General features: G+C 31.9%; 3 protein-coding genes, 1 long non-coding RNA gene and 1 pseudogene across 7 annotated transcripts; all 5 read left to right on the top strand.

Moving 5' to 3' along the window:
- Nucleotides 1–234: 234 nt before the first annotated feature.
- Nucleotides 235–3,289, top strand: LOC123201095 (nudix hydrolase 8-like). The gene is made up of 9 exons (XM_044616552.1): nt 235–381; nt 743–981; nt 1,065–1,130; nt 1,671–1,808; nt 1,901–1,975; nt 2,070–2,120; nt 2,689–2,723; nt 2,836–2,944; nt 3,027–3,289. Exons 1-9 carry the CDS (start codon nt 261–263, stop codon nt 3,225–3,227), a joined length of 1,035 nt encoding a protein of 344 aa, XP_044472487.1. The 5' UTR covers nt 235–260; the 3' UTR covers nt 3,228–3,289.
- Nucleotides 3,290–7,596: 4,307 nt separating this feature from the next.
- LOC123200527 (ATP-dependent 6-phosphofructokinase 3-like) lies at nt 7,597–12,453 on the top strand. 4 transcript variants are annotated; one of them, XM_044615722.1, is made up of 14 exons: nt 7,597–7,795; nt 7,918–8,122; nt 8,316–8,362; nt 8,454–8,493; nt 8,926–8,988; nt 9,090–9,227; nt 9,663–9,821; nt 9,948–10,001; nt 10,223–10,291; nt 10,394–10,523; nt 11,128–11,393; nt 11,630–11,678; nt 11,784–11,938; nt 12,067–12,453. In XM_044615722.1, the coding sequence occupies exons 2-14, from the start codon at nt 8,018–8,020 to the stop codon at nt 12,250–12,252; spliced, it is 1,461 nt and encodes a 486-aa protein (XP_044471657.1). In that variant the 5' UTR covers nt 7,597–7,795; nt 7,918–8,017; the 3' UTR covers nt 12,253–12,453. The 4 variants fall into 4 exon arrangements, with proteins under 4 accessions (XP_044471657.1, XP_044471658.1, XP_044471656.1 ...); XM_044615724.1 differs by lacking the exon at nt 7,597–7,795 and adding an exon at nt 7,816–7,831; XM_044615723.1 differs by having other exon boundaries at nt 7,789–8,122.
- A 2,615-nt stretch (nt 12,454–15,068) lies between these two features.
- On the top strand, nt 15,069–17,847 carry LOC123200529 (AP-4 complex subunit sigma). The gene is made up of 4 exons (XM_044615725.1): nt 15,069–15,264; nt 15,374–15,460; nt 16,562–16,630; nt 17,560–17,847. The coding sequence occupies exons 1-4, from the start codon at nt 15,124–15,126 to the stop codon at nt 17,692–17,694; spliced, it is 432 nt and encodes a 143-aa protein (XP_044471660.1). The 5' UTR covers nt 15,069–15,123; the 3' UTR covers nt 17,695–17,847.
- A 2,523-nt stretch (nt 17,848–20,370) lies between these two features.
- On the top strand, nt 20,371–21,324 carry LOC123200869 (annotated as a pseudogene).
- An 80-nt stretch (nt 21,325–21,404) lies between these two features.
- Nucleotides 21,405–22,294, top strand: LOC123201034. Its single transcript, XR_006498699.1, has 4 exons — nt 21,405–21,500; nt 21,767–21,845; nt 21,918–21,999; nt 22,088–22,294. It is a non-coding gene; the product is annotated as an uncharacterized LOC123201034 (long non-coding RNA).
- The last annotated feature ends 1,578 nt before the right edge of the window (nt 22,295–23,872 follow it).

The following is a 23,872-nucleotide window of genomic DNA, read 5'->3' on the forward strand; positions in this document are numbered from 1 at the left end:
AAATGCTAAATATTCCCTTATAAACAACATGCTACAAACTGATAGGTGTAGAGGGAGTCCATGTTGTGGTGACATGAAGAGAATTATTCTCATCCTCCTGCAACAGGTATCTGGGTGACCAAATCTTTGTTCTACATCTCTTTCTTTCGAGCTACTTGTGCTGTTGGATGCTTATTCCCTTCAAATATTCACCCAATATATATTCATTGTGTATATGCCGACGGAACAGAGTCACTCATAATTTGTTTTTAACAGCAAAGATGATGGCATTGGCAACAGTGTTGGATGGCTCAAGGGTGGCAGGATGTTATTGCCGGAGTTATGTAAGGGACGCTAGAATGCCATGCCCAAAAGCCTTTGCTTTCTCAAGGCTGTCAAAAGGTATGTAATGTTCAAGCTAAGCGATCATCATGCTATATTAGGATTGTCTTAAGGGGCGTTTGCTGAGAAAGTAATAAAAAGTTGCTCTGTCAACCTATTTTTTATTATTTATATTATTTTATTTTATTTAAAGTTAATAAACTATTCTAATAATATTTTATTATCAATAATAATATAATAAGCAAAATAGAGAATAATCAAATTATCATTTCATCTTAAATGTTAAAATATTAATAAAATTATTTATAATTATTTTAAATAAACAAATAAATATATATTTAATATATATCATTATAAGATTGAGTAACAATTATTTATGAGTAATTATTTACTTTTATAATAATCTTACATTTTTGTACAGGTTTCTCGCACAAGTCCTTGATGTCGCCCACGCCATTTCTTGGGGTTGGCTGTATCATCAAGAAAAGGGGTATTAATGTTGTGTCACCAGACGTGTCAACACAGAATTTGGCTCCGGAATTTCTTTGCGCAAGCGATGATGAATACGATGGAATTGTTGTTGACCCAGAAAGCTTACCTTCCAGTGCAAATGCATTTGTGTCTGCTCTTCGTGCTTCTCTGTGCAATTGGAAACTGCAGGTTTGAGCAAACAGACATTCTTTTAACTATCCCAGATGTGAATTCACAGCTCAAAATATGTGTAAATTTTCTGCGGAATGCAGGGGAAGAAGGGAGTGTGGCTCAAGATACTAGCACAGCAAGCTGATCTTGTACCAATAGCAATTCGGGTAAATATTCTAAGTTTTCTCAAGAAAGTTTCCTTTGTAATTGTATGATACGTTTAGGCAAACCTTACATTGGTAAAACATGAAAAAGATGTTAGTTATGTGTGTTCATCTTACATCGCTTGAATATGTTAAGATATAAATAGATAAATAGATCATGAACTCTTTAAATTGTCAGCAAACGTTTTAGCTTATAAAACCCAGAAATAAAATTATGATGGATTGAGTGTCTAAAATAAATAATATCTTAATAGTATATTAGATTTTTGGAATAGGAATGCACAACACATAAAAGGTATGAATATGATACCCTAAACAAATCTCATTCTCCCCCAAGGGGAGAGTCGAAGTGGGCAAATCCCTACACTCTCATAATGGGAGATTTGAAGCACATGATGGATGAATGTGTGTTTAAAATAGATAATATTTTGATAGTAAACCAGTCAATTCGACCAATGATATTACATACTGAAGGGAGCTTTTTTTTTTTTTTTGTCTTTTTCAATCTCTTGAAATTTTAATTAGCCAAAACTAATTTTTCAGGAAGGTTTTTCATACCACCATGCTGAACCAAGCTACGTAATGTTAACATACTGGATTCCTGATGAGCCATGCATGCTTCCTGCTACTCCTTCGCATCAAATTGGCGTGGCAGGATTCGTGATGAATGACAAAAGAGAGGTTCTCTATCAACAGCAATTTGTCATATTTCTTTTTCCCTATTTGTTCAACTCATAAGCCATCTCTTTTTTTCCCAAATTTACAACATTTAGGTCCTTGCGGTTAAAGAAAAATGTCCATGCAGTTGCTCCGGATTGTGGAAGCTGCCCACTGGTTATATCAATAAGGTGATAGCTCTGAAGTTTCATCTATTATGTAGTGTGTCAATTCTTTAGCCTATTATGTTGAAATTTAATATTTCCTTCTCTTGGTTTGCATCAGTCTGAAGATATATTCTCAGGGGCTATAAGAGAAGTGAAGGAAGAAACCGGTGTAAGAAAACAGGAATAATTATCATTTTCGGTATTTCTGGTAGTATTAATTGCATAAATTCATCCACAATATCCATGTAATTAATCAATTGAATCATAGTTACATAATTCTTAAGCATACATATAATAAAATACTAGACATTAAAAATTGTAAGGATTCAGACAAACTTAATACGTCATAATTGACCCATAATCTATTTCAAATTCGATCAATTATTGAAATAATAAAACCAATCTTTTTTTATCATATGCTTTCAAAATAATGATATTTTAATGAGTGTTAAAGAGAATCTAACCGTTTTTATAAAAGTTTATTAAACCCCCTCATACAAAATCTAAATAAACTCAATAATCAACACTCTTATCATCATAACCCAGATTTTATTTATAAAAATACATGAGGCATTTAACAAAACTGATCATACACCCACAAAATATAATTCACTAGAATATATATTTACTTGAGTTTTATTAAATTAAAATAATATTAATATTTGCCCACGTTCGAAAAATTTTCTAGCATCTCTAGCCTGATTTGCCCACTTTTAAATTGAATTCTCTCTGTGCAGGTTGACACAATTTTTCTGGAAATGGTTGCTTTTCGGTAAAGTATTCATAAATCACCTCAATATAAACATTAACAAACTAAATATCCATTGAAATTTGATTTTAACTCTTATCTTCTTCTGTTTCTGTGTGTGCGAGGGACTTGATAGACACGCTCACCTTGTAGCTTTTGAGAAGTCAGATATACTCTTCATGTGCATGCTGAAGCCAGTGTCCTCTGCAATCACCATTGATGAAAAGGAGCTTCAAGCTGCGAAGGTAAACTCGGGGCTCAGTTTCAAACCTGCTTTCTCCATTGATGGTGATGTTTTCTTTCTGTAGCTGACTGTCTTGCCTTCAGTGGATGCCCATTGATGAATTTGTGGAGCAGCCATTTTATCTGGAAGACCAAATGTCCAGAAAAGTCATCGACATCTGCATTAAAGCGCACGAAGATCAGTACAAGGGATTTATTGCTCGTCAATTGAACTCTAAATTAGATGGAAAATTATCATACTTGTATTACAATGAACTTAACAATATTTCGCCTATTGTTATGTAAGCTTTAATCTGTTACAAAAATAAAAATTAAAACTATAATAACAATACTTCGGACTTTGAATTCCTCAGCGAATTAAAAAATTGAACTCAAGCAAACCAATTCAAATTTATTTTGACTCGAAGGGTAATGTTAGGATCTAAGTATAAAGTATAAGACTTAAATCTCATATTAGAAAGTATGAACTTCTAATATAGAGTTTATACAACTTTAGGCTCTGCAATCTTAATAGTTAGCTTTTAAAATTTGTTTTTCCTAAGGTTCATGTTATTTGGTATTAGAGTTATCACTATATCTCTCAATTACAATGCATTTAATATGGGTAATGACTCTGACGTTGCATTGTCCCCCCCGGGGCTAAACATTCTTGAGGCGTGGTTTTCTCAAATTTTGTATCAAGTAACTTGACTAATAGTAGAAAAGATTATAAATTTGGTGTAATTGTTGGACTTGTTTAAATAAAGTTTTCAAAATCTAAATATATTTTAATAAATATAAAACTGAGAAAAACTCCCAACTAGCATATTCTTTTTTGGGCTCAGCTCATACTCATTCTGTCTCTCCTGCCCTGCACCCAGCAGCCCTTTACAAGCCCCCTACAATACAAGTATCATATGTGTTAAGGACAACTGAAAAATTAAGCCCAAACCAATAGTACTGCTTGCACAAACGAGTGCAACTATAAGGTCATCCCCCATTTAAGACCCCTTCTAAAAATGTTGTCTACCCTTTCGGAGAATGTAATACGAGCACTCCATTACTGTCAACACTAACTAAAGTTGTATTTGCACAATGCATCAATCAATAAGACATTCTCTTAAACTTGTTGTCCTCTAAGTACAACTTTGCCAAATTAAACCTATATAATTTGACTAACAATCTAGACAGCCATAAAACAATTGGGTGGTCATCTTAATCTCAAGAAGTGATGAATGTTGTCATCAAATCCAAATGACATGATACAATGTCATGGAATCAATAGATTTATAAAAAATGATTGATTCTCATAACAAGGAAACAAATTCAATCATAAATAAAAAATAATGATAATAAAACAAAATATTGAATGCACATTGAAAATTTTAGTTGACTCAAGATTTTACATAGCTCCGGTATTAGCACAACAATGGCAAATTATAAACCTTTTCTAAGATGAAATTTTTACACTTACCCTATTGCATTCACCCGTTATGCGTGTGAAATTCTTACACTTACCCCCTACATGGTGCGACTAGACCAAATTAATTCGATACCCAAAATTTTACGCTCTTCACTTATAAATAAATACACCAAGTGCAAATCCGTTCATATGCGAATGTTTCTCAAATCAACTAAAAGTAAATTCGATCTCATGCTAATAAATTTGTATTATCTTCCGTCGCAACCACATTCATAAATCAATTACAAAAATATCAATCAAATTCAATGCTATACCCTAAAACCTTATCATAATAAATAATTGCATTTAACACTAACATGTATCAAAAATGTTATGTGTCACATTTTTTCGTATACAATTTGATATGTCATTATGTGATTAAATATTATTTTATTTTCAATTCAGAATTACTTAATTATATGATAACATATAATTTGTATATTTAAATTATATATAAAAATATATATACATAATTTTATTGTATTTATTTCTTATTTTTAAAAGTGAAAATCATAAATGATAAGAAGAATAACTGTTTATTTTCATGACAATAAAGAACAATAATAAAAAGGCCAAAAGACTTATTCCCATCCAAAGTTTAGTTTATTCCAAAACCCACAAGATTGAAGTGTTAAAAACTTAAATACTTACTCATTATCAAACATATGTTAAATTTTTTTATTATATACAAAGGTAAAATCATTATTGCAATATTAATATTAAAAAATATATAAATTTTCTCAGTTCTTCCTATATTTTAAAAAATAATAATTTTATCTTTACCTAAACTTTTCTAATTTTAAAAAGTAACTATTTCCTTCTACTTAAATTTTTTTTTCTCCCTTTTCTGGCCATTGCTCCATCTTGAGTGATCTCTTTTTCCTTCCCTAACTGTTAGTTGGCTCTTTCCTGCCATCAGTAGACAAAGAGATGAGGATGATTCATCTTTCTCTATCGACAGACGGAGAAACGAAGACTTTTTTTTTCATCTACTCATCTACTTTTTTGACATTTCATCATCTGTCGACAACGAAGAAGAGCTAGCTAATGGTCAAGTAGGAAAGAAAAGGCCACCAAAGATAGTACTGTGGTTGAATAGAAGAGGAAAAAAAATCTAGGTGGAAGAGGGAGAAGGGAAAATATTTATTTTTCCAAATTAAACAAAAAAATTAAATAATAGTAAAGTTATTATTTTCAAAATATGAAATAAATTGAAATAAATTGAAATAAATTTATATATTTTTTAATATTAATATTAAAATAATAACAAATATTTGATAATAAATTAGTAATTAGGTTTTAAAACTCCGGCGAAGTTGATTTTTGGTATGGAGTAAACCTTGGGAACTCTTTTGGCCCAATAAAAAACAATAAAGTCAATGAAGAATGACTGAATTTTCTAGATCTGGTTGGTTTCTTTCAAGGATGATGATGGCAGAATGATCTACTAAACACTCATTACATGAAAATAATGTGAAACAAAACACGCCACGGTGTCCATGTGATGTGACACACTTGTTTGCCAGTCTAGATGGTTCGTATGACCTCGACGCTCCACCACAAATTAAAATATATAATAATAATATATTATTATATATTTAAATAATTTTAAATTAAAAATAAAATAATATTTAATTATATAATAATATATTATTATTTATGTATAAAATTATATATATTATTTATACATATAATTTTATCAATACTAAATAATATTTTTTTAAAAATATTAAATAATATTTAATTAAATAATAATATATTATTATATAATTAAATAATTTTAAATTATAAATAATATTTAATTATATAATAATTTTTATTGACGCCGCTGAATGATGTTCCTTCGTAAGCTGCATTTGCAATTAAATGCGCATCGTGCCTCTAAAATAATAAACTCTTTTATCATTTTTAATCTCCTTTTAACTGTATCTTTCCACATGAGTAAACGGAGTTGAAGAGAATGATTGTAAATTGACTTTTGTCAGTGGATCATTTTCATAAGATGTCGATCACCTTTAACAAAATTTTTATGGCCAAATAATTTATTCCCACCCTAGGATTTTCTTCCTCAAGTTTTTATTTATTAATTTTTAAAAATTAAATATTTATTTATTTTTATAATTATTATTAAAAATAAAAATATTATTTAATAAAAATATTTAAAAAATTAAAAATTTATCATATTTCTCTTTATAGGTTTAAAAATATAATTTTTTTTCTTACTACGGTTTAATAAGTGACAAATTTTTCTCTAAGATTTCGATCTCCTTCTCTTCGATAAATATTTCTTTTCCAGTCATTTTTGATCGTTTATCTCTCCCTCTCAATCTTTATGTTGCCCTTTATAATATTTTTAGATGAAGATGCATTCAAATCTTTGTTCACCAACCTAGGTTTTCGTTTAAGAATCATAACGCATTCAAATGAAGATATGTTCAAATCTTCATTCATTGATCTGGGTGAATGTCGTTCACTGATATGAATGAACATTGTTCATAAAAAACAAAACATCTTCATCTATGACAAAACTGTTTCATCTCGTCTCTGATTAAAATGATTTCATCTTCGCCAGAGACTATGATAACAGGGAAGAGCAACAAAGAATGTTGACAGTTGGAAAAGAGATGTTCATCTAAGAGGAAGGGATCGAAACCCTAGGGAACCTTGGGTGGGAATTGAGGAGAAATTGTTATATTTTTAAATTTAAGGAAAAAATATGATAAATTTTAAGTTTTTTAATATTTTTACTAAATTATGATTTTATCTTACAGTAACTATAAAAATTAATAGATATATGAGTATTTAAGTTTTTTAAAGTTAATAAATAAAAGCTTAGAAAAAGATTAATCTTTGTAAGGGAATAAATCTTTTGGACAATTTTTATTTGCATATTCTAATTTTTAAAATAAATTGAATAAAATTTAATTAGCTTAGGTTAATAAATTTCGTTGAATTTAATTTTTTTATACAATTTATTTTATTAATATATTATATAATTATAGTTTTCCCCCTTCATGAATAAAGTATTTTTAATAAAATTTCATAAATATTATATTTTTTCGTTTATTTTATGTATTATAAATTATTAGTTTAAAAAATAAAAATATATATTATTATGTATTAAGTATTATTTTATTTTAATTAAAAATTATTAAATGAGACACCAATCTTTATTTTTTTTAACAGTATTACTGGATATATAACAGAATAAAGTCCGGGCTGAATCAAGATAATCCAAGAATAAATGAATAATTATTTCACAGAACAAAAGCATCCTGTTTTCTCATGTTCGTCAAAACCGCGACGCAAGCTGGAACATCAAGAAGCCGCTGGTTTCGTTTCTAACAGTAGCATTTATTCTTACATAAAGCCATCCAAACACCCAGAAAAGAAGAAAAAAGCAACAAAACTTGTGCGTACTTGGATGGTTTCAGTTTTGTTAAACGCTGTCTGTGTTGTTTAGTTTCCTAGAAATATGGATTCATCTCTCTCTTTCACTTGTAACACGTTTTCTCCTGTATTTAATGGATTCAGTTCTCTGAAATTGCTTCTGGGATTTTAAGTTTCGCCGGTGAGTTTTAGTTCAAGTTCGTTTTCCAGTTTTAGTAGCGGATCTCCGAGGAAAGGTATTTTGATGGCGTCGTCTACTGAGAACTTCAAACCGAAGATCGTCAATGGCCCTGCTGGTTATGTTCTTGAAGATGTTCCTCATTTATCTGATTATATTCCTGATCTTCCTGTAAGCTGTCTTCTTTCTCTTTTTTCTTTTATCTTCTTCGTTTCTGTTAATTCTGTTATTAGTTCTGATCTCTAGTAGAGAGATCTATTTTGCTTTTTAAATAATAAATGCGCCTCTGTATTTTGTCGTCAAGTGTTTGAGTTTTGTGATTTGCCAAAAGAATTGGTCAAATTATTGTATTTCTTTTGTGCAGACATATGGCAATCCCCTGCAAGACAATCCTGCGTACTCGGTTGTTAAGTAAGTTGATGATTCCGGTATATAAATTATATTTGCCCCTTTGGGGTTTTATTATTTCTCAGGTAACTGGATCAATTGTTCATTTTGCCAGGCAGTATTTTGTTCATGTGGATGACACCGTCCCACAAAAGGTCAGATTTCTTGTATTTCTTGACTTCCCCCCTCTTTTTTTGGTTTTTTAATTCTTAATCTTTATGTACAAGTGAAGGATTTCTTCATACTAATTGCTTAGATAGTGGAATTTTGTCTTAGTTATTTGTAATATGAATATGGTGGTTCGTTTTTAAGAGTTGAAAGAGACTACCCGTCATTAATCCTCACATAGTTTGGCTTAGAGAGACGGATCTTGCAATAGTATACTTGCTGGCTAATTCTCTTCAGAAAGTCCGTGCTCACATTTGCAAAAGCTGAAAATGCTTTCTCTTTGATCCATTTGTGTGGGAATGAAAATTGTTGTATTTTCTAAGGCTGAAGTCAGTAGGGTGTATGTGTTTTAAGACAAGAGATTGAAAGACGAAAATGTTTTAAATTTGATGTGATTGTTTTCTTTCCTTCCTATGCAGGTTGTTGTTCATAAGGATTCTCCAAGAGGAATTCATTTCCGGCGAGCTGGACCTCGTCAAAAGGTATGCATGTGCTTGTGACTTGTGGGGTGAGGCCCTGAAACTGAAATGAAGGACCAACTCTGAGTTTGAATATTCTTTTGGATGGTTGATGTTTCTCTCAGGTGTATTTTGAGTCTGATGAAGTTCATGCTTGTATTGTGACCTGTGGTGGTCTATGCCCTGGACTAAACACAGTGATCAGAGAAATAGTGTGTGGCCTCTACCATATGTATGGGGTAAAGAAAGTGCTGGGAATAGATGTAAGTGATTAAATATCCATATCCCCTCAGCTCTTAGAAGGAGACTGCCTAATTATTTGTTGTGATTGTACCTCTGCTATGATTCTTGTTAATATTGAACTGCATGCCTGGTGAACATGTACAGTTATTTACGGGTGAACTTGTGCAAAAAATATGTTAGCGTACCTGTTGCCTATATATGATGATATAGTACCCCTGATTTGAAGGCTTGACAAAATTGTTTTCTTCATATCAACTGGAAGTTATAAACTTTTGGTGTTTTTTTTCCTTTTATATTATTGTTTGTAAAAGACCAATTTTTTGGCTATGCTGATTTGGGTTTGAAACTTAAGAAGAGTTCCTTTTTAAAGCCATTGTATATTTGTTAGTTAAAAGTGGTATTTTGATCTGTGTAACTGGTCTTATTGTCAACTGATGAAGTAATGGATTCTGTAGGGAGGATACAGAGGCTTCTATGCTAAGAATACAGTTCCTCTAACCCCCAAGGTTGTGAATGACATCCATAAACGAGGTGGAACTATTCTTGGCACTTCAAGAGGTGGATATGATACCTCCAAGATAGTCGACAGCATTCAGGATAGAGGAATCAATCAGGTATGTTGGGAAGTTATTATTCATTTTCTTAGTTGATCTTCACTGAAGATTTATACGTATTTATCATAACCTAGGTACACCTTTGCTAAAAAATGGACTCTGATCTTTTGTTATTTGGCCACTCAGGTTTACATAATTGGAGGAGATGGTACCCAGAAAGGAGCGTCTGTTATATATGAGGTAGTCTTCATTCTGTCAATTATTAATTGCTCAGAAGTTGATATATATGAACTCATCAGTTACTTGCTATTTTTCTTTAGGGTCTTGCTGGCTGTGACGTTTCCCTTTTTCCTTTTTTTGTTTTGTGGTTTTGATGAAAGTATTAATGTTATCTAGAATCCTTTGAAGTTACTGCAATCAATGTATATATTGAAATAAAATTACCTGTTCTTTTCATTCAGGAAGTCAGAAAACGTGGTCTCAAAGTTGTAGTTGCTGGGATCCCCAAAACCATTGATAATGACATTCCGGTACCCTTCTTGCCTGTTACAACTACTGGAGTGTTGCTGAGATAAATATGTCACCTCATACGTCAGATTGTGTAATTATGAAAACTGTTCTTTATGTGACAGGTTATTGACAGGTCTTTTGGCTTTGACACTGCTGTTGAGGAAGCTCAACGTGCTATTAATGCAGCACATGTTGAAGCTGAAAGTATTGAGAACGGTATTGGAGTTGTGAAGTTGATGGGTCGCTATAGTGGTAAGCTCCTGTTTTGTTAGAAATCTTAATCAATGTGTATAAGTATGTATATATTTGGTTGACTGGAAATTACATGATAGAAATCATTTAACTATTGCTCCTTAAAATTGGTTATGCATACATTTCCAACATTGGCTCTCTGGATTACATCTTTCTATTGCATTGACCTGTGGCTTTTTAGTGATATAAAAAGTTGATACATCTTGTCTTAGTGTTTCTGACTTTCATATTTATAATGCTATAGAGCATAAAGCCCTATATAAACATGATGTTTCTATTTCTATGACAATGTCATTTACCCCATCTTTATTTATCATTGATCTTTTTAATATTTCATTACCCTTGGCTATCTGCTTCTTGATGAGTTTTTGTCAGTGCAAATATCTTATAAGCAAATGCCTAACCTTTACAATTGGGTAGTTATTATTTCTACTAATAAAGCTATCTTGTGCTTATCAAAATTTCCCCTTTACCATTTACTGACTTTTTGTGGTTCATTTCTTAATTGAATGTAACTTGTAAAAATTCCATGATATTTAATCTAAAAATAGGCCATCATGTAACCTAAGTTCATTTCTTAATCTAAACTCAATAAATGGTGCAGGGTTTATTGCAATGTATGCTACTCTTGCAAGCCGCGATGTAGACTGTTGCTTAATTCCTGAGTCACCCTTTTATCTTGAAGGGGAGGGTGGACTTTTTGAATTTATCCAGAAACGACTCAAAGAAAGTGGACACATGGTTATTGTGATAGCTGAAGGTGCAGGACAAGACTTGGTTGCTGAGAGCATCAATTCAATGTCCCAGCAGGATGCTTCAGGAAACAAACTTCTCGAAGATGTTGGGCTGTGGATATCACATAAAATCAAGGTATCTATCATGCATTCTTCTTCTTTTGACATTACCAACTTAGAAATGAGTCATTCAGGTGTTTGCAGCATTTTTTTTTCTTTTCTTGTTTCATGACCGTACTATTGTTAGATTCTGTATGATTCACAACACACAAATCATAATATCGTGTTACTGTCACAGGACTCCATCTTTCTAGCCCCAAGATACTAACTTTTCGTTTGTTAATTAATTGGTCATATTCTGGTGTTTTGCAGGATCATTTTTCAAAGCACAATAAGATGGCCATAAACCTTAAATATATTGGTTGGTACTTCTTAAATTCCATGATATTACATCTTGTTTTTAGAAGATTGTCAGTTCCTGGTATGTTAAAGCGTTATACATGATTCATTGGGAATTGACTGGCAGATCCTACTTACATGATTCGTGCAATTCCAAGTAACGCAGCCGATAATGTTTACTGCACACTTCTTGCTCAAAGTGTTGTACATGGAGCCATGGCTGGGTATACTGGCTATACCAGCGGTCTTGTGAATGGCAGGCAAACTTATATACCCTTCTATGTGAGTTCACCTGATAATCATTCACATATGTTAAATTTGGCAATTTTCAACCTTTCTATAATCCTGATGTTATGAAAGTAAAAGTTTTGCTTTTTTCACTGATTAATATTTGAACTGCTGATATGCAGCGAATCAATGAAAAACAGAATAAGGTGGTGATTACAGATAGGATGTGGGCAAGACTACTGTCCTCCACAAATCAGCCAAGCTTTTTGAGTCCCAAGGATGTGATTGAAGACAAGAAAGAGGAAGTGTCACCAACCCAATTGTTGGAGGATGGGATTTGTAGTGATGACAGTTCGGTGAACAAATAGGTTAGTCTATGAAATATGAGTATTAGAATATTAAGAAAATGGTAAGTGAAAACTTCCTTATAATTCCTCATCTTGATTCAGTTTTGCAGTAGTGTTGCAAGAATGCACTATTTAATAGTGGGATCAAGATTCTAAAATAAGATTCTAGTCTTGTTTTAATTTCTTGAAGTAATGATTTTATGAAGCTTAAAACTTTTCATATCTTCTTTGGTGTGATTTATGTTTTACATGCCAAAATATGCTTAATTGATGAGTTTAGTCTTGGCATGTGGTAGACTATGTAACTCTGTAATCATGTTGAAAAGGGCTTACAGAATTGCATTCAATATGTATAACCTAACTAAGAATGAAAGTTTGTGAAATTTTTAATAATAAAATATGCTTAATGGATGAGCACTTAGTAATTCATGTTGTTTCTAAGACATCACAAAGAAAGAAATCAAAGACAATATTTTAGCCTAAATATCTTGACAAAACCACCCATGCTATCAAGTAATAGTAAAATTATACGTATATGTTTTTATACATAATTTAAATATATAGATAATATGTTATCATATGATTGAGTAATTTTAAATTAAAGATAAAATAATATATAATCATATAACTATTCATCATTTTTGTGTACAAATTATATATCGAAAAGTGCATATATATAATATTGCTCTAGGGTAATAATTAATTAGGGGGAAAAGTTGTATGAGGTTTCTGATACCCATAGGAGAAACTTTCGGAGGAGTGACACCTCTTGATATCAACATTGATTGAGTAGATTTCTATAAAATTGGTGCCGGAGTGGTGACATGTTAGCATCCCTTGTTACCAACGTTGATGTATAGGTTCTATCAAATTGGTATTCAAATAGTGAATTTAAAACAACGAAAATAGGCCTAAAAACTGGAAGAAGTTGCTTCTGAAGTCACCGTCATTGTTGCTTAAGGAGGAAGCTGTTAAAAGAGAGGAGATTGAGGCTAAACCAAAGGTTTTTTTAAGAAGTTAACGTGATTGAACTTAAGGATACTAGTTTTGAAAAAAAAAAGCTAATTCTGGTGATGAAGGTGAACAAGCATGATCCATAAGTGGTTGGGGTAACGCCAGAAGTTGAGGGAGATGACAAAATCAAGATTAGATATAAAGTTTTTGGTGTATTCCCGACAATAGTGGATGTTGTATCTAGTAAAATAATAGTCGTAAGTAGGGTTAGATTCGAATCGAGTTTATTCGAATTTGAACGAGTTCGAATTCGAGTCTAAAAGTTCAACATTTCAGAGCTCAAACTTTGGGGTGTTTAGCGCGTTAAACTCGCGAACTTAAAAATTTTAATACAAAACGATGTTATTTTGATCAATATACATTAAAACGATATTATTTTAATAATGATCGAGCTCATTTGAAGTGAGTTCGAGCTTAGTTTTATGCAAATTGAGTCAAGCTTAAGCTCAAACGAGTTTGCGCTCAATTCAATTCAAATTCAACTCTAGTCGTGAGATAAGAGTTTAGAGTATATGTAACAAAGCTTAAGGCAAATAACGTTAGAGTGCCATTTTCGACAATGGCAAAGAGCACAAGGTGATTTCGTGACCACCAATGACAATTGGTCTAATGTCAAAATAGATGAAAATTTTTCAAATTGAGTAGAAAAAGATGTAAAGATTAAAAAATAATAATAAAATTATGCACATAGATACTAACTTTATACACAAACAATTATGTGTCATCATATGATTAGATATTAATTTATCTTTAATGCTAAACTATCAGATCGTATGATAATACATCGTTATTTGTGTACAAAATTATACACATAACACTACTTTTTATTGCTATGTTTAAGTACTTAATCCTACATCATCTTTAACATAATTAATCGACTTAGAAGTCTCCTATAAAATCACCCCAATTGTGAGATTGACCAATCCCTTTGCTCTGTAAATCTTGGTCATGCTGAAATTAATCTTGTAGACTTTGCCACTCACCATTGATTTCTCTATGATGGTTTCCTTAAATTAATTGGCACACCATGGAGCACTGGCCTCTTCAACAAGTGAAAAACAAACTGATTCAGTTGAATGCAAAAACTTTGCAATTCAGCAAATAAGTTTTTTGGGGTTAATCAAGAAAACCTAATTTCAGCCTGACTGTGTTAAGAAGTCACGTCCTTCATTACCATGTAAATGCTTCAACATTCTTCCCATAAGTGTATTCTAAGTTCCATCATTTGATGACTGAAGAAAACCTTATGATACATTGTCGTAAGTTCTCTCATTTCAAAATCACTAAATTAAATACACTTATATCAATTTGTATAAATAATTAGTAAGATTTTTTTTATATTTGTTGTATAATTTTACAAATAATTTTATTCATAGATCGGTGCAATAGTATATAAAATTAAGGTAATAAAACTACATATATATTTTTTATACATAATTTAGACACATAGATGGTATGTCATCACGTGATTAAATAATTTTAAATTAAAATTAAAATAATATCTAATTACAAAATAATATATCATCTGCGTATTTAAATTATATATTAAAAGTATATTATAAGGAAAAAATCTGAGTTCAAATCTTTGTTATGCTTATGGGGTTTCTTGATTAATAAAAAAAAAATATGTATATATAACATTACTCAATCGGGCGGTGTGTGAATAATAACGAAATTAGTGAGTACTCTGTAAAATCTATTATGGGGTTTATTCAATACAACACAATTACAATAGTAAAAACGAGAAGGAAAAACGTCAACAGTTTCCAACTTAACGATATCAGGAGGAGGAAAGAGTAATTTCTGTTTCGTATATAAAATTAAAGAGGGCGTGAGGCGTGGCATCAGAATCAGAAGTTGGGTAGATCAAGGAAGAAGATGGGGATCAGATTCATCTTGATGGTCAACAAACAAGGCCAGACACGTCTCGCCCAGTATTACGAATGGCTCACCCTCGAAGAACGACGCGCCCTTGAGGGCGAAATTGTTCGCAAATGTCTCGCTCGCACCGAGCAACAGGTTTAGATCCCTACAATTCTGATTCAACTTCAAGTTTTACATTTTCTGCTTCTGGATTTCATAATTAAGGCTTCTTTCTACCTAATTTATATCTGTGTATGTGAGACAGTGCTCTTTCGTTGAGCATCGCAACTATAAAATCGTTTACCGGCGCTATGCATCGCTGTTTTTCTTAGTCGGAGTTGATAATGATGAAGTAAGTTTTAACGCTTTATTTACCTGTTTTAAGATAATTGTGGCACCAAATTTATGGAATTAATTTGAAATTTGAAAGTATTTTTGAATTGAAGACCCTGTTCACTTACACCATCTAATTCATTCGCCTGCAACTGGCTGGTGTCTTTGTTTATATGCTATCAAAGCTTTCTTGCATTACATTGTCTTTGGATATAGCTTTCAAATTTATTTGGGAGATAGATTCTTTTTTTTTTTTTAAATTTTTGGAGATCATATCTTCAGCCGGTGGTTTCTATTGATATTATGTGAACTACTTTGTTTTAAGATCAAGTTATACCATCCACACACATTGAGGTGGCAGTTCAATTGTTGTGACTTGTGAATGCATTTGAAGGTGCCTGATTGTCATCTATGGAGTTTTTTATTCTTTTTAGAAAGTCTAGTTGTCTTGTATCTGATGTGTCAGTAAATTACTTATTTATCAGATTTGAGTCTAAATGGTTCGTTATTAGTTTGCCATTTTGATCCTTTTGACTGATATTAGAGTTGTGGTTCTGATTCATGAAGAATATAGAAATCCTGATTCCTATCATAGTTGTTACATTATCTCATCATCCATATGTGAGCTTAATTCAATCTCTATCTCTGTTGGATACAAGTCTTTAGATAAGAATTTAGGATTTGTAGCATTACTCTTTCAATTTGCTACAGATCTCTGTTACAGTTAGTTTTGTCCATTAAAAGAATTAATGAAATGAGGTGTAAGACTAAATATTAACTAATCAAAAGTTTCAGTAGTGGATATCTGTGCGGAATTCCTGAAGCTGAGGTTCTTTGTGATGAACAAAATAATAAGAATGATCAGTGAAGATTGATGATATAGCTCTATTTGTCTTTTTTTTGAGGAAATAGGTGTCTTTTATCTAAAATTAAAATAAAGAGAATGTTTGGAGATGTTTATGTTATATATTAATTTAATTGAAGCTTAGTGCTTATTTATTTTTGTTGATCTGACACTTGCCTGGTGACCAGCACTCACCACCGAACATTTCTTTTTCTATGTTTCAGTATCCTTTTTTTCTTTTTTGATAGTTTTTTAAAACTGTCTTCCATGTTGCAGAATGAGCTCGCTATCTTGGAGTTCATACACTTATTAGTAGAAACCATGGATCGACATTTTGGCAACGTGGTAAGATCTCTCATGAGATGAATTTTTTTTATGACTGAGATACCAAGCTTGTCAATTTGGTTTTCATAAAGGCCAAACGACTATTTCCTACCCAAGGTATGCTGTAATGACAAGTTTTCACCCTTTAACTATAGAAACACCAAACATCCACCCATGGCCGGTTAAATTTAACAGAACCCTAACGCCTGAAAATTTTATCTCTTTTTGCTCCTTTTAACTTTCAAAACTAAAATTTTTCCTCAGCCTAAGTTTTAAAAAATGACAGTTTCACCCTAGGGTTTGGTTTTGAAATCTCCAACGACCGCTCCGGCTCCGTTGTCGACGGCCTCTCTCTCCCGAAGAGTCCTCTTCTTCCGGCGATCCCTTTCCTCCCATTTGGAGGCCCGATCGGCGTCGGAGACGTCTTGGGAGACGAAGTTCTTCGTCTTCCCAAACGAAGACGACGGCTTCGTCTTCGTTTGGGAAGACGAACCCGACGAAGTTCTTCGTCTCCCAAGGCGTCTCTGACGCCGATCGGGCCTCCAAATGGGAGGAAAGGGATCGTCGGAAGGAGAGGACTCTTCGGGAGAGAGAGGCCGTCGGCAACGGAGCCGGAGAGATCGCCGGAGATTTCAAAACCAAACCCTAGGGTGAAACTGTCATTTTTTAAAACTTAGGCTAGGGGAAAATTTTTGTTTTCAAACTTTAGGGGGGCAAAAAGAAATTATATTTTAGTTTATTTTTTAATATTATAGAGAAAATGACAATTTTACCTTTACCTCCGTTAATTTTAACTGCTTATGGGTGAGTGTTTGGTGTTTTCATAGTTAAAAAGGGGACATTTGAGAAAACATCAAACCTTGGGTGGGAAATAGTCGTTTGGCCTTTCATAAATGTATCGTCTGCTATTTACGATTTTAAGAACTGATTTAGCTCTTATAATTATGTAGTGTGAATTAGACATCATGTTCCATTTAGAGAAAGCACATTTCATGTTGGAAGAAATGGTCATGAATGGGTGTATTGTCGAGACAAGCAAGTCAATCATTCTGACACCGATACAACTGATGGACAAGTCATCCTGAAATAGCTATATGCAGTAGGTTTTTGTACGAGTTTGATGATGGGTTGATGGCTTGTTTTTGTTTCCTTTTATACAATGAAGTTCAAACAGTGTCAAATTCTTTGGAAGTTAACATAAAAGATTGTTCTTTATCGATAAAAATCTGATTAGTGCATATTGTGTGAAGTATACAGATGCATTCGTCACTCCTAACAATGAGCCCATTGCAGTCTTCATGCCATCTGAAAGGTTTTTCAATCTTAGAACAAACATAACATCTAGGCTGCTGGCTTCATTTTTCTGCTTCACATCTTTCATAAACCTTAATTAGATTCATTCTTGTGCAAACTATATATGGTCATTGGTAATAGCTAAGATTGAATCAAGCCAATTAGGGTGTGTTTGGTTGAGGAGGATTAAAGATTATTCTAGTACTCTATTTTTTGTTATTTACATTATTTTATTTGGTTTATAAGTAATAAAAAATTTCGGTAATATTTTATTATCAATGATGATGTAACAGGTAATATAAGAGGTAATCTAAAAACTATATTCACCTTAGGTATTAAAAAATTATTAAAGTATTTGTAATTTTATTATAATATATAATTTATTTATTGATTTTTTTGGACAAAAATAATCTTATTTTTAATTAATATAATAAATAACATAAACAATATTTTAGAATAATTATATCTAAGGGTATTTAAGTAAAATAATATATTAATATTTTTTATTATCTTTAATCGAATACAATAATTATTTATATATATTTATTTTTGTCAAATTTTATCAAATATAGTAATAATTTTTGCCCAATAATATTTAAGGTAATTTATTTTTAAGATAATATTTTAATTTTAGTAATAAAGTATTTCAAAAATCAAACACTCTCTTATTGACCGAGTATTATAATAAGGTGTCCGTATATTTATGAAGTTAAAGACCCTGAAACAGACCCTTTTGAATATCAATTCTGAATTGCAGCTAGAGGCCGCAAATTTTGTTGAAGAAAATTAACATTATAAGCTTATGAGCAAAGCCATAACTATAATTATACAACAAAGCTTCTGAGCAGAGCCAGCTAATTGCCTTTCTCCTTCTGTTAAGTGTTTCTACCTGCGGTGAAATCAAATGATTGCTGGCTTCCCGTTCTTTCTACGGTCGCTTACTGCAGGAGTGTTCCATGGAATATTTGGGCATGAATTTCTTTTCCATTTTTTCTGCTTATATTGATGGGGTTTTGCAGGTTTTCAACAAGAAGTTGAACAATAGCTCCCCCTGCTCCAGCCTCCAGTTGGTGACCCCCCTCTTCCAACAAAAGCTTTCTTTCATCAGCAAGCTCAATGTGATTACCATCAATTACAGCCCAGTTTTCATACAGAACCATACTTGGTGTTAGCTGTAGAAAAGTAAGGTATACTCAAAAAGTGTTTAGGAAATCAATAAAACTATATGTATATATTTTTTAGTACACAATTGATACGTCATCATGTGATTGAATGATTTTGAATTAAAGATAAAATAACACTTAATCACATGATGACACATTTGTATACTAAAAAATGTGTTTGCATTGCTCTTATGAAATTGGTAAGATCCATGTTAGTAGGAGACAGTTCATCCATCCCCAAGATAAAATGGTTAAAAGAAAACTTGGGTTACTGCTGGAATAAAGTACATTCCACCGCCTCCTCCAATAACCCCGGCCAGTTGATTATCCTGCCATGGGTGGACATCAAAGTAGTGTTTCCTTCAAAGCAAGACTTGAAGACAATAAAGCAATTGAGTTTCTTAACATCTTCTATACGAAGGACAGCACAGTTTAGTCATTTTCTACCTTTTTTGGAAGGTACAAGCTCTGAGTAAGAAGAAATATGAACTGGGTTACATATTTGTGCCCCGGTAACAATTTACTGGTACCATGGAAGACAACGGTCTTTTTTTGGGTTTCCAAGTAAAAATATGATTATTTTTAGTTTGTTATTCTGCTTGGATGTTGTAAGACACGTGCACTTAGAAGAGTTATGTAGGCAGAAAAAAAAAATTTAATACTAATAATAAAATTACAGAACATTAAACTTTTGTCTAAATTTATAATTTAAATACATCTGGTTATGAATCATTGTAATTGAAAGATTAAGAATATAGAAAAACATATTTGTGCTATCTTATTGATATAGAGAAGAGTGAATATCAATCTTAAAACAAAATCTTCCTCCCAGGTCTGTAGAACGATAGTGCCAAATAAACTTACACATTTTTTTTATTAAACTAGGGAGGGGACTTTGTCTATTTCTTTTTATTGCTCAGAGGGTAAAAAGGCCAATTAAACTCTCTCATCATCAAAAGCTTAATAACCTTATGTCACGTATCAATCTATTTCTGAATGCTCACTTTGGACCCATAATATTAAATTTTTCTAAAGTACACATTTACCCTACTTTATTTATCTGTCACGTGTTCCCAACTTTGCTCTCCTGGAAAAAATAGTAGAGAGAAAGGAAGATTTTCGTTGACTTGTAAGATTTCAGTTGTTCGATATGCAAGGACTTGAAACATTCCAAATGCCAAGGAAAAGAGTTTTACAATTACTACAAATACTCTCCATCACTAACTCGCATTCGCCACGGCCACTGCCAGTGGTGTATATTGTTCTGCCTAGTCGTTTAAAAGCGTTTCTCCTCCTAAGGCGAAGATGACTATCCCCACCGAGCAGCCTGCTATCGGTATTTGTTTTCTGTCTTTTCAGATTTTCCTTATCTTTTTCTTCTGGTTTTCTTTTCGAAATCACCTGCACTTTTCTTTTACTTCCAGTTTCGCAAGTTGAAGAGAAGGGTATGAATGATGGTTTGTTGCGCCAGAGATGAATTCTTTTGGCCAAACTTTCTGGTTCTAATTTCTTTTTTATTTCCATATCCCATTTTCTTTTTGAAAGAAATCTGACATATGGCCTTGTAGGAATTATGAAGAAAGTGAAAGGCAAAAGAGTGTCGAAGAATTTTATCGGTTGCAGCACATTAACCATATGACTTGGTAAGCATAAGGGACCTGATTAAATAATATAAATGGGTATTGATATATTCTTAATCATCTGATTTGATTTGATGTAAAAATTAATAGGTTAAAAGAATGACGAAAGAGCATGAGAAATTGGACAAAGCTGAGATGAGCATCTAGGAATGCTGTGAACTCTTGAATGAAGTAGTGATGAAAGTGATCCTGACTTAGATAAACCTCAAATTCAGCACTTGTTGCAAATCTGCTGAAGCCATTAGAAAGGATTATCCTGATGAAGATTGGTTGCACTTGACCGCTCCCATTCATGGTATATGAAAAAAAAATCATTTTTTTTAATTTTATTTTCTAAGTGGGATTAAAAGTTAAGTTATTGATGAATTGAATCCTGTGTTATTTCAGATCTAGGAAAGGTTCTTACCCTTCCTGAATTTGGGAAGCTTCCTCAATAGGCTGTTGTTGGTAAGCACTAAATTCTAACCCCCTAATCTATCAGCTTTATAATTTCCCAGTTATTTTGAGCTTATTTAAATATATTGTAGGAGATACTTTCCCTCTTGGATGCGCTTTTGACGAAGCCAACGTTCACCACAAGGTATTCAGTTACTTCTTCAACTTAAACTCAATAAACTAATGGTTTCAAATATTAAAACATATCTTCTGATGGAAAATTGTAAATATTTGTACAGTATTTCAAGGGAAACCCAGACCCAGATTACGACAACCCAGCTTATCAAACCAAGAATGGAATTTACTCTGAGGGATGTGGATTAGACAATGTTATGATCTCATGGGCCATGATGATTACATGTACATGTCTTGTTCATGTCAAATTCAGATTAGTACGCATAGTTTTATTGAATTTAGATAGGGATTTTGATAAGTAGATTTTATGTAATACATAGGTGGCCAAGAAGAATGGAACATCTTTCTCTTCTGCAGGACTGTTTATCATCCGATGTCACTCTTTTTACCATAGGCATCAGTTATTTGATTCTTCTTAGCCCTGCATTGTTTACTTTCAGGTTTTTCAAACTGATCAGAAGCTTTTTTGTTTTTTTTAATATTTATTTCAGCCTTACACAAGGAGGGTGCATACACCTACTTCATGAACGACGAGGACAAGGAAAATCTAAAGTGGCTCCATATTTTCAAGTAAGTTTGATCATTTTTTATAATCGATTCAGTTCAATGCCCATTAGATGAATCTAACTTCTGGGTTTGCAGCAAATATGATTTATACACTAAGAGCAAAGTTCTTGTTGATGTTGAAGCAGTGAAGCCACACTATCTTTCCCTCATTGCGAAAGTGAGTTAATTTGCTTTATTTCTTCTGAGACTTTGTGGTTTTCATCTATCAATATTTATATTTAATTTGAATTCTAAATTTGTTGCAGTATTTCCCTGCCAAGCTGAGATGGTGAAACGTACAGGATTTGGATGCAGCCCTGTGACTTATGTTATCTATTAGATTAGATTTTTAGTTATAATTAAGAATTTTGTTCTGTCTTTTCGGTTTATTAAATATCCTCTTCTATTTTGCCATAATTTTATAAAACAAGTACCTGAAAAAGGGTAATCTGAGCATGAATATTTTATGTTATTGCCGTCAAGAGCAAAGTTGTCAAAATTCAGTCGGACTGGTTGGTTTAGTTGGTTCAACTGGGAATCGGTCTTTAATACATGCTTCATTTAACCATTCACTAATTAAAAGTTAAACCAAATAAAAACCGGGAAAATTTCTTTGAACCCAAAAAACCTAGTTTAAATCAACCTATACTTGAAAGTTTGGTCTGATCCATGCCAAAAAATGTGATTATTCCATATATTCAGGTGTTGGTTTTTTTTAACTTTTTGATAATCGATGTCCCGCCTATATTTGTTGGATGACTAAACTCATAACACAATGAAAAGACCCACAATTATTACATCATATAAATCAAAATTTCACAAACGTGATAGAAGTTTAAACCCGAAGTTTTATCTTAGAAATTCTAATATTGCACTAGTTTTACTAATCTTTAGAAGCAGGTGTTGATATCCCATTTGATTATTGAAAAATGTGTGCAGAATCTTTATAGCTCTGAAAATGGTTACTCTTCAATCCTTTTTCTCGGATTTGAAAATTTTTTTGGCCGGCTAGGGACTTTATCTCTACCCTAACCCGAAATGCTATAAATTTAAAAAATTCCACATACTTTATAGAATTTGTGTTAAACTTTCAAAGCTGAAAGTGGGAAGTTCTAACTGTTTTTAAAATTAGATCAAATCCGTTGGTTTAACTGATTAAACCGTAAATTAGTTTATAATACATTTTGATTTATATATAAATATTAACTTATTTAAAATTCAATCAAACTCAATAAATCCGTTGATCCTAAAAAACTATGTAAAACTAATAAAATTTGATTTATCCAATACTACACAATTTATGTCATAACAAAATTTGTTTAATAGCAAAATTTAACAAAATAAATAAGTATTTGAATTTTTAAAATTTTACGGATAGAAATTTGAGAATGAATTAAAACTTACGTGGGAATAAGTCTTTTGGCATTTCAGTTAATAAGATATTATCGCAGAAGTAAAGTCGTTGCCGCATTATTTAGATTTTAAGTCTGTGGATAAAGATGTTACAAATAAATCTTAAATATTATCCATAAATCAACCGTAACGTATAAGTACTCTAGGAAGAAATTTCTACGGTTCTAGCAATAGAATTCTTGAAAAAAAGAGTAATACTATGTGTATCTATTTTTGATACATAATTTATGTACACAATAATGTGTCATTATGTAATTAAATGATTTTAAAACATATGTCATCATATAATAAAGAAACATCTAAACACATGATAATACCTCATATGTGTATATAAATTGTGTATCAAAAATAAGCAAACATAATTTTATTGTTAAAAAAATGTTATCTACTTAACATAATATTCGTGTTCAGATTACCCTTTTTTCACGTACTTCTTGTTTCAATTATTTTCTAAAATTATGGCACAATAAACGACTAAATAGATTTTAATAATATTACGGATAAGTGTCATCAAAATCGACATGGGAAACCAATCCTTAATCCAGTTTTAGTTGTTGATCAGTCAAAGAGTTGGTCAAATCCAATGACAAACGGTTAGCCGAAATCTGATTTTATACGGTTTGTGTACTATTTTATTT

The sequence above is a fragment of the Mangifera indica genome, chromosome 17 (genome assembly GCF_011075055.1).
Source record: "Mangifera indica cultivar Alphonso chromosome 17, CATAS_Mindica_2.1, whole genome shotgun sequence".
Taxonomy (NCBI): Eukaryota; Viridiplantae; Streptophyta; class Magnoliopsida; order Sapindales; family Anacardiaceae; genus Mangifera; species Mangifera indica.

Coding starts and splice junctions, on each gene's coding strand:
- LOC123201095 (XM_044616552.1), top strand. CDS start 261: ATGATGGCATTGGCAACAGTGTTGGATGGCTCAAGGGTGGCAGGATGT. Junction 382..742: donor TTTCTCAAGGCTGTCAAAAG/GTATGTAATGTT, acceptor ATTTTTGTACAG/GTTTCTCGCACAAGTCCTTG. Junction 1,131..1,670: donor TTGTACCAATAGCAATTCGG/GTAAATATTCTA, acceptor CTAATTTTTCAG/GAAGGTTTTTCATACCACCA.
- LOC123200527 (XM_044615721.1), top strand. CDS start 8,058: ATGGCCCTGCTGGTTATGTTCTTGAAGATGTTCCTCATTTATCTGATT. Junction 9,228..9,662: donor AGAAAGTGCTGGGAATAGAT/GTAAGTGATTAA, acceptor TGGATTCTGTAG/GGAGGATACAGAGGCTTCTA. Junction 10,524..11,127: donor GTTGATGGGTCGCTATAGTG/GTAAGCTCCTGT, acceptor TAAATGGTGCAG/GGTTTATTGCAATGTATGCT.
- LOC123200529 (XM_044615725.1), top strand. CDS start 15,124: ATGGGGATCAGATTCATCTTGATGGTCAACAAACAAGGCCAGACACGT. Junction 15,265..15,373: donor TCGCTCGCACCGAGCAACAG/GTTTAGATCCCT, acceptor TATGTGAGACAG/TGCTCTTTCGTTGAGCATCG. Junction 15,461..16,561: donor TCGGAGTTGATAATGATGAA/GTAAGTTTTAAC, acceptor TCCATGTTGCAG/AATGAGCTCGCTATCTTGGA.